The 10,309-nt window shown below is 40.5% G+C and overlaps 1 protein-coding gene across 1 annotated transcript in view; it reads left to right on the forward strand.

Annotated features, from left to right (window-relative positions):
• The window catches only part of LOC104941703 (insulin-degrading enzyme-like), a gene marked incomplete at both ends in the record, with an annotated part of 17,646 nt that extends 8,493 nt beyond the window's left edge, over window positions 1–9,153 (forward strand). The window contains 5 exons of the mRNA XM_010766838.1: window positions 3,205–3,307; window positions 3,810–3,932; window positions 4,162–4,244; window positions 4,887–5,035; window positions 9,131–9,153. Coding sequence (XP_010765140.1) covers window positions 3,205–3,307; window positions 3,810–3,932; window positions 4,162–4,244; window positions 4,887–5,035; window positions 9,131–9,153 — 481 coding nt within the window. The remainder of the gene's footprint in view (window positions 1–3,204; window positions 3,308–3,809; window positions 3,933–4,161; window positions 4,245–4,886; window positions 5,036–9,130) is intronic.
• Between the last annotated feature and the right edge of the window lie 1,156 nt (window positions 9,154–10,309).

A 10,309-nucleotide genomic window follows, 5' to 3' on the forward strand; every position in this document is an offset into this window, starting at 1 on the left:
TTTATAGCATCCACTGAAATTATATTAAGTACAACTGCTACTATTTTTATCGGTAATTGACAACTAAATTGAGATATAATCTAAGACAACCAAAGACAGTCTCACATTTATTTGGTTGGGGTGACGATATTAGTGTTGAGAGCTGGCAACAAGACTGAATTACCATATGACTTTAACTCGTTGATAATAGCTTGGCGTATGTTCTAGTTGGTGGTGGGTTTAACTAGTACACATCACGGGTCTACGCGACCGCTTAATTTTAATGAGCAACGAGGAAACTTTCTTCTTTTATCTTGTTTCTAATCGAGGTACACGTATTACGTTTTGGGCGTTTTTGATTTCGTTTCCAAGCTCTGTTGAACTTTCCCTATACCGCAAGTGATTTACTTCTTAGAGCAAATTAATCCGTATAGGAATGAGAGTACTTATAATTCTTTCGTGACGCATTCTTCGCTCTCGTCGCGGATGATGAGAAGTAATTTATCTAGCTCTTATTTTATTACGTGTTAAAGAAAAGGTCGTGACATAGGTCCGACTGTCTCTCCGGTGTTCTACTTAACCGAAGATAAGGGTACGTAGTTCATTGATTACTAAAATACACTAAATAAATTGCTAGTTTAACAATGAGAATCTTTGTTAATTCTGGAGAACGGAAACTGGTCATATCATAATAGTTGTCGAGGGCTTTGCATTCAAGGATTATAATGGTGATCTATCATTTGATCTTGTGAAAAGTCTGGTATTTGGAACTGTTAATTTAGTACTAAGAGGTAGAGAATTTGGTAGTTTGCACAATATGATTGGGCTAAGGTTGATTCGGACAATTTTCTTCAAAAAAGGTAATAATCGTGAAAGGAAATTAATTTATAAGTACTTATACAGAATAATAGTCCGATACCAAGTGTAGTACAAGTTTCATCAGTCACATATTTTTGGCGACAGGATTTTTTCGTGTTGGAGGCTAGGTCTCCAAAATCGGTTGATATTCTGATAAAAGATTAGAAGGCAAGGAGAGCTTTTTAGACTCTTCGTCAGCTTGTCGACTCACTAATGAATTTTGTTACCTAAATAAACTTCTCAAATGTCAGCACCGAAATCTGTGTAGTGATCGTGTCTCTGTCGAGACAAATTCAGTGTTACTGTAAAGATTATCGGAGTCTTTCCCTCGAACAGGATATCAATACTAAACGAGCTAGAGGTCACGACGTAAACTATGTAGCTTTTTAAGAACCAAAGTTGATAAAAACTAGAATTCTGATAAGAATTCTGAATAAGGACCTGATGCACGGTACACTGTAACAAATAAGATTGGCTGCACCGTTTTCCAGGTCGGATGCGTAAGACTAGAAACGAGACTTTCAAAGGAGGTATAATTTAATTTAGATTTAGTATTGATAAGTAAATTTGAGTCAAAGATGGCAGCAACTCCACGTCCTCGGCCTCGGGCAATATGAGTATTGATATGGCTGGGGGGAGTGGCCTCATTTATGCTGACATATTCTTCATGTCTCAACCAAGTTTCAGTGAGACAGCATATATCAATATTATAATCTGATATTAAATCATTTACCAATATTGCTTTAGATGCTAGAGATCTTATGTTTAAGAGTCCACATTTAATCTTCCTGTTGTGTTGCACTGTCGTAGTTGTTACATTTACTTTTATTAAGTTATTATGTGTGACACCTCTATTAGGTTTTACTTTAAATTGTCCTTGGGCAGACACACACACCGTTAATATTGGGTATTTTATTGGAGAGAGCGCAGAGAAACATATAAAACTGTGACTCCTCCTCCTGGTCTCAACTCCAGTTTGTCATGGATCCACAAAGCCCTGATATGTTTGCTGAAATGAGATTTGCACCTTCCAAAGTAGGATGAATGCCGTCTCTCTTAATCAGACCAGGTTTTCCCCAGAAGGCTGTCCAATTATTTACGAAGCCCACATTGTTTGCTGGGCACCACCAAGACAACCAGCGCTGAAATGATGACATGCGGCTATACATGTCATCATTGATCAGATTGGGGAGGGGACCAGAGAAGATTACGGTGTCCGACATTGTTTTAGCATAACTACACACCGACGCCACATTAAGTTTGGTGCATTCTGATTGGCGTAAACGAACATCATTACCACCAACGTGAATAAGAATCTTACTTTATTTACGTTTATTTTTAGCCAGCAGTTTAAGATGCGCCTTAATGTCGCCCGCTCTGGCCCCCGGAATGCATGTGACTGTGGATGCTTCGGTCTCTAAATTCACGTGTCTCATAATAGAGCTACCAATAACCAGAGTTGGCTTCTCAGCGGGTGTCTCGCTGAGTGGGGAATATCTGTTAGATACGTGAACGGGTTGGTGGGGACCTGCGGGTTTCGCGTTATGCCCCTTCTGAGCAGTCACCCAATCTCCCTGCTGCTCGGGAGTTGCCGGGGGACGGCTAAGAGGAGCTACCTTTTGCCGGTCCGCACCGGCTAACATGGGCTTTACTGTAGCTGATTTACTTTCTAAGATGCGGAGCCGGGCTTCTATGGCTATGATTCCCGTTTTCTGTAGAAGTATAACAGAGAAGTCATATTTTATTGTTATTATCACAGTTGATTCCAAACTACAGAAAAAGGACAAATTCTAGTAGTGTACACAAACTATTAAAGGAGTGCTTTATGTACAAAGGTGTCACTTTAACACATCCATGTTGTCCAAAGTTGGTACGTTTTCTATAGAAAATAACAATTTGAGATGTTGTAATGTGTATATTTGTGCATCATACCATAACAATGCTCACAAAGGTCTTGTACAACTGGTAACTGTGATGCATAAGACGAGTGGAGCCACTCACTTTGCTAAATCTCTTCAGAAATGTTTGGGTGATGTCACAGAGACCACATCCATATTTTAGATGGTCTATGGTGTAGTTTTATCTCAATTTCATTTTATGTAATGCTGTGTCAAGCAAAATGTAGACTCGTAACTCGGGCACACCATTTGTTTTCATTGGTTTGTATTTGTTAAACAAACAGGATCCTACTTTTGCCTATTTTTGATGAACCAGTACCGGTGAAACACACTCTGATTGAGGACATTCTAAACCAAGCTCATCAGCTAGATGCAGACAAGTTGTCAATGAATCTCCACTACTGCAGACATGATCAAAATTAGAGAGAGATAATATATATAACCTCATCCATTTTTCTTTTATTTCCAGAGTTGCAGTGGTGTCAAAGTCATTTGAAGGGCAAACGGACAAGACAGAAGAGTGGTACGGCACAGAGTACAAACAGGAGGCCATTTCTGAAGAGTCCCTTGAGGTGAATCACTGCTCCAATTAAATCACACATAGGTCACAATAATTACATTATAGACCTATCGCACGTTATATACAACTGACCTCTATCATGTCTATGTTATATACCTCTCGTCCTTTTTATGTTTATAAACCCACGGTCAAATATATCTACATGACCATCATCATTTCTGTGCAGAAATAGTGCTTTTTTGTTTACAGACCCTTAGTCCATGTTATTGTTTTAGTTACGTGGTTTTATTAATGTTTATATATTTAGTAAATCTAAATATTTGCTTCCAATGTCTGAATATTCTTTAGAATTGGTAGTTAATTTCTTTTTGAAATCGTATACTTGCATCATTATGCTTTAAAATGTAAACACACCAGTGGCATAATACTCCAAGAGGACAAAATCCCATTTATATTAAGGCAATATCATCAAATGTAGTTATCATGAAAGGCCTGATCACAAACAACACTTGTTTTTTTCCGACAATGCTTGCTTATCATACGCTGTGTTTCAGAAATGGGCAAGTGCAGACCTCAACGGCAAGTTCAAATTGCCAATGAAAAACGAGTTCATCCCTACCAACTTCGAGATCTACCCTCTGGAGAAAGACTCTCCGTCCGTCCCCACTTTAATCAAGGCAAGTGTGTTGTAGTGTTTTAGCAAAGTACCCAAAGTATTGTTGCTCTTCATTACCTAACTACGCTGGTCCTTAAGAAAATGCACATCTTAAAAACTCTGTTATGCTGTCATATACAATTTTTAAAAGTGATTGAGGCCAAAATACATTAATACAGTTTTTTGCCATCATGTCTTTTGTCTTCTCTAATCATGACATGAATATGAAATTAACTGTTCATTTCTTCCAGGACACTGCTATGAGCAAGGTGTGGTTCAAGCAGGACGATAAGTTCTTCCTGCCCAAGGCCTGCCTGAACTTTGAGTTCTTCAGGTGTGTAACTCACTGTCAACCTTTGGTACATCAGCTGGAACTAGAGGTGCAATAATCTGAGCCGGAAATCAGCTCTTACTTGATGATGTTTCAAATATTGTCCTTATTATAATAGTATTTGTGTTACTGAGTCATAAGAACTAATTGTGAAAATGATCATTATCAATATTTAAATGTTAAAAGGAGCTTGAAGAAATATTGTTTTTTGGATTAACAGTAGCTTTACGTTTTTGCCACTCTACCATCAATAACACCAGATTCTAGCCAACTGAGGATCTTCCTTCCTAGATGAGGGCATGAATGGAAAACTAAAGCTAATCTCCAAACCTCATCAACTAAATGACGTTATCGCTATAATCTTAATGGGATCGGAAAATGTGACCATTTAATTTTCTTTTCTTGAGGCGAATCAAAAGTGGTTGGCATAATACATATAATTTCATCTCCGTTTGACATTTTACTGCAGCCTTGAAACCAAACGTTCCGTACTCAAATGTTTTAACCGTTACATGCCTGATGAATACGTTCAATGTGTTTTATGTTCCGTATGCATCTTGTAGTACTCTCAGCTCCTACTGTGAAAAGTTAAAGTCCATTATGCTTTGTATCTATGCTGTTTGACCTCTGCCTTTTTCTCCACAGCCCGTTTGCGTACGTGGACCCATTGCATTGTAACATGGCATATTTATACCTTGAGCTCCTGAAGGACTCCCTCAACGAGTATGCATATGCAGCTGAGCTCGCTGGCTTGAACTATGACCTCCAAAATACCGTCTATGGGATGTATGTAAGTATTCCAAATCTCTCCCCATCGGCCTCATGCTGCATCCCAGATTTCACGTCCCCATCCCACTGTCACCCGTCTCATCCTCAGAACAGGCTGCTGGGCCTCAGCCAGGCCTTTGTTAAAGGCTAGTGTCTGAGCTCTCTGTCTGGCCAAATGACAAGGTTTTAACACCAAAGCAACATTTTAGTCTTGCCCCTTTTCACACCTGCTATAGCACTGCTAAATACGATGGGGCAAGGACAGTCAGATGGTGGAAATGCAACACTTTCCATTGGTTAGATGCTTCTAATAACATCTCTGGTTAGCACAAGCTAAAGAGATAATAATAATAATAATAGATTTAATTTGTTAGCGCTTTTACAGGTGGTCAAAGACGCTTTACAGATAATAGTGAAGAAAAAAGAAGAAAGGAACAACAAATAAATATATAGTTAAAGTTAGTCAAATAATACAAAAACAATCACACATGAAAAGCCAGATTGAAGAGGTGAGTCAGTGGAGGTTCTGGAGGATGGGAGTGATGTGGTCTCGGGAGCGGGTGTGGGTGAGGAGGCGGGCAGCAGAGTTCTGGATATGTTGGAGTTTATTGAGGAGGTTGGATGGTATGCCATAGAGGATGCTATTGCAGTAGTCGTGAAGTGATGAATGCATGAATCAGGGTTTCAGCAGCAGAGGAGGAGAGTGATGGGCGGAGACGGGCAATGTTTTTGAGGTGGAAAAAGGCGGTCCTGGTGATGTGATTTATGTGGTGGTTGAATTTGAGCTGACTGTCGAAAATGACTCCGAGGTTGCGGATGTGAGGGGGGGGAGATAGAGTGTGGCTTTCAATGGTGAAGTTGAAATTCTGGATGTCTTTGATACGGGATGGGGGGCCGATGATGATGATGATGATGTCTGATTTGGCACTGTTCAGTTGGAGATAGTTTGTTTGCATCCATGCTTTTATTTCTGAGAGACAGTTGGTGAGAGTGGAGTGTGTTGTGGGGGTGATGGTTTTTGTTGAGATATAAAGTTGGATGTCATCGGCGTAGCAGTGAAATTGAAGGTTGTGGCGACTAATTATTTTGCCAAGGGGGAGCATGTAAAGGATGAAGAGGAGGGGGCCAAGCACCGAACCCTGGGGGACGCCTTGGGACAGAGGAGCAGTGGAGGAGGTGCAGTGATGTTGATAAACTGATGTCTGTCGGTGAGGTAGGATTTCAGCCAGGAGAGTGCAGTGTCAGTGATGTTGAGTGATGATTCGAGCAGGGACAGCAGGATGGGTGGTTGATGGTGTGAATCTGCGGTGAGGTCGAGGAGGATGAGGATGTTCAGGTTGCCGGAGTCAGAGGAGAGGAGGAGGTCGTTTGTGATTTTCAGAAGAGCTGTTTCTGTGCTGTGTTTTGATCGGAAACCGGATTGAAATGGCTCAAAGAGGTCATTGGAGCTGAGGTGGGATTTTAGTTGTGAGGCAATGACACGTTCAAGTATTTTTGACAGAAAGGGGAGATTTGAGATGGGCCGAAGTTGGACATGATATCAGGTGTGAGTCCAGGTCTTTTGAGAATGGGTATGACAGCAGCCAGTTTGAGAGAGGGGGAACTGATCCAGATCTGAGGGAGGAGTTAATGATGGTGGCGATGAGCTGGGAATGGCAGGGAGGCTCTCTTTAACAAATTTGGAGGGCATTGGGTCAAGTGTGCAGGGTGGAGTTAATTCCAGTCATGAAGTGGGACAGTTGCATGGGGGTCACAGGGGAGAAGTGGGACATGGGCTGTGAGGTGAAGGGGGGGGAGCCAGGAGAGGAGGTGGGGGGTGCTGATGAGGGTGTCAGATTGCTATAAATGTTGCTGATTTTGGTTTGGAAAAACGAAAGGAAGGAGTTGCACTGTTCGGTGGTGAAGGACGAGGTGGCGTTGTCACAGGGTTTGAGAAGTTTGCTGATGGTGGAGAACAGACGCTTGGGGTTGCTGGAGCCAGACTGAATGAGTTGTGAGTAGTAATTAGACCGGGCTGCTTTGAGTGCATTACTGTACTGCTGGAGATAGTCTTTGTAGATTTGAAGATGGACTGTTAGTGTGGTTTTCTTGTGTTGGCGTTCAAGTTGATCTTTCATTGATTTAATTTGGCGGAGTTCGGGGGTATACCAGGGGGCGGAGTGTATGAAAGAGACATTTTTAGTTTTTGTGGGGGCCAGTTCATTGAGACAGAAGGAGAGGGTGCTGTTATAATAGTCCACAAGTTCAGATGGGTTTTCAGAAAGTGGGGGGGGGGGAAGAGACAGAGACAGAGACAGACATCTTGCAGGTAATGGAGGCAGTGATTGCTGAAGGTGAGATGGATTAGAGGTTTCTGTAGGTTATTGTGCGTTTTTGCTTTTGGATGGGGTTGTTGATGTCCATGATGATGGCCAGGTGATCAGAGACGTGGAGATTGAGGCTGGACAGATGATGGATGTCCACCTTTTGTCGTACGATATTTAAAAAAAGCTTATGTTTCATAAAAACAGCGGTTGCTAATGGGTGACTAAATGTGCCCCAAACATTAGCCGCCTTTAGCTTAGCTTTGGGGATTTCCAGTCGGGGGAACATGATATAGCTTGTTTATAGCTGTACATTAGCTATTTACTTCTGGCCATTGTTATTACGCTTCAAAACTCATACAAGTGTAAAATGTGAAGATCATCCTCCAACAAAAAAAATCGTTTAAGTATCATAAACTTGATTTTGTCACATATCTAATTTTCTGCAATTCTCCTAAATCCAATGGAAAAGTCCCATTGTTTGATTATTAGGGTAATTTAACATCCTACTAATTATAAGCCACATGCTCAAGGATACACTCCTTTGTTAAGCCAATTTATGAATAAAGTTTTCTCAACTCAGCGTCTCTCTCAGGGGTTTAATGTAAGGATGTGCGTGATGATTCCTCGAGGCGGTTAAACGTTTCCATCCTCCCTGGCTTGCACCAGAAATACCCGTTGGTTAATGTTATTCTCTTTTTAAATGGAAAGTGAGACCGAGAGGGCATATTAGAAAAAAAAAACAGCTTTGGTTGACGGTATTTTTTTAAATAAATAAAAAATGACTTTCTTTTAATAATAACCTAAATTAGTTTTTCAGAAAAGGACCTAATTTCTGAAAAATCCCCTCATCTTTAAAACATGATTTAACTTATTTCTTTTTTTTTAATGACCCTATTTTACAAAAAACGACTTCTACAATCTAATATTTGAAACATTAATAAAAAAAGATATACTTAATATTTGATTCAAAATTACTTTTTCTTTCACAAGAAACCCCAATAAAAATTAGAGATAAGGTTTGGTGTCGTTTTCAAAGTATAATTTGGTTATTGAAAAATGGGATTAGTACTTTCAAATGGCTTTCATGGTGTATGGAGCATTTTTGTATTCTCAAATCGTGCTCAATCTTGAGCTGTTCTCTAGTCGACCTCTCTATGTTTGGGGTGGTGGTTTTTCCCTCTTTTTTTCATGCTTTCTAGCCTCCCTTACACTCTGCACCTTTCTTCAGATGACCCAGTAACCTGCATTCATTAGCTTGCTGTGACTCCATGATTGCTGCGTGTCCTTCCAGACCTATATTCAGCACAGTGTGCGACGCGATGGGCTGTTTGTTGAGTCAGCAGCATGGTGTGGCTGGCTGTTTGTCAAGGTTAATGATGTTAGGAGAGATTACGTCTAACAGGTTTCACTGCAGGGACCTGAGTGGGGGGGATTAGATGAGTCTGAGAGGGGAGCCATGTAGCTGCAGGTTTTGCTGAATCATGAAGGGCCACAAGGGGACAGATGACACTGCAAAGTAAACATTCAAATAACCTTGACTGTTATTTCCATTTTAAGATTCATAGAAACACCTCACCATAAACCACTCTGACTCCCTAAGAGACTACAGGGTAATGGGATGAAGTGGTGCTTCCTATAACCATTCTTACTTGGTTTGTTCCTATAACATGTACTGTGAGGCTACTTTTAAATGAATTATTAATTGGTTTACTTTTTGGAAAAAAATCCACATTTTGTATTGCTTGAATTCCACCCTATAATATGTTTTAAATGGTTACCCATTATGCACATTTACATTGTTATGAGGAGAAAAAGTTGTGAAAGGCAAAAAAGAAAGAGTAATTTCGATAAAAAAATGCAATATATTTTTAGCAATTGTTTCTGAATAGTTTTAATTTTTTTAAATGTATTCTTCCAAATAACCAAATATAGAAGTGCTATTATATAATTTGTAATACATTTTGAAGCAGTGGTAGAGACTAGGGCTGTACAATTATCTATATTTTATCAATACCGCTTTGCAGACTTTTACAATATCCAAATCGCATAAAGTCCTTGTTTGGTAGAGATCGTAGTAAAAAAATCACACCAAGGTCGTTTTAATAACTTTTTCAATCATCATATAAATCATATCATGTTTTATTTATACAACACATTTTTAAAACGATTTTTGGTCAAGCCAAAGTGTGCATGTAATAAAAACACTTTACTGCAAAAGCAAACGGAAGACAATAATTTACAACAGCAAATATGACATTTCCTTGTGTTTGATTTTTATGAGTCGTGCTCCGCTCTGACTAGAAGGCCAGAGAGAAGAAGTTAGTCTTTAGTGAGGATTTAAAAACCCCTAGGGTCTGGGCCGACCTCACATGGAGGGGCAGAGTATTCCAGAGCCTGGGGCCAGCTGCTGCGAAGGCTCGGTGCCCTCGGGTTTTGAGCCTGGTCTTGGGCACTATCAGCAGCAGCTGGTCAGCAGACCTTAAGGCTTTGACTGCGGTGTAGCGATGGAGGAGTTAGGCTATATAGGCCAGAGCCAGCCCATTTAGGGCCTTAAAAACAAATAAAAGGATTTTAAAATAAATTCTGAACCGAACTTGAAGCCAGTGCAGTGAGGCCAGAATTGGGGTGATGTGGTCATGCTTTTTATGGCCAGTGAGAAGATGTGCAGCTGCGTTCTGCACTAGCTGCGTTCTGCACTAGCTGCAGGCGTCTAATTGACGCCTGGTCCATACCCATATACAGAGCGTTGCAGTAATCCAGTCTCGACGTAACAAAGGCGTAATAACCCTTTCTAGGTCTTTAAAAGATAAAAACGACTTCGTCTTAGCCAATAGTCGTATTTTGAAAAAGCAGGTCTTGACTACGGTGCTGACCTGCTTATCAAATTTTAAAAGCGCTGTTGAAGGTCACTCCAAGGTTCATGACAGAGGAGAGGATGTTTTTATTGAGGGAGCCCAAAATATCAACCTGGGAGGCTGGAGGTCGGGGTCTCGT

The sequence above is a fragment of the Notothenia coriiceps genome, unplaced genomic scaffold (genome assembly GCF_000735185.1).
Source record: "Notothenia coriiceps isolate Sejong01 unplaced genomic scaffold, NC01 NC01_scaffold00003737, whole genome shotgun sequence".
NCBI classification, from domain to species: Eukaryota; Metazoa; Chordata; class Actinopteri; order Perciformes; family Nototheniidae; genus Notothenia; species Notothenia coriiceps.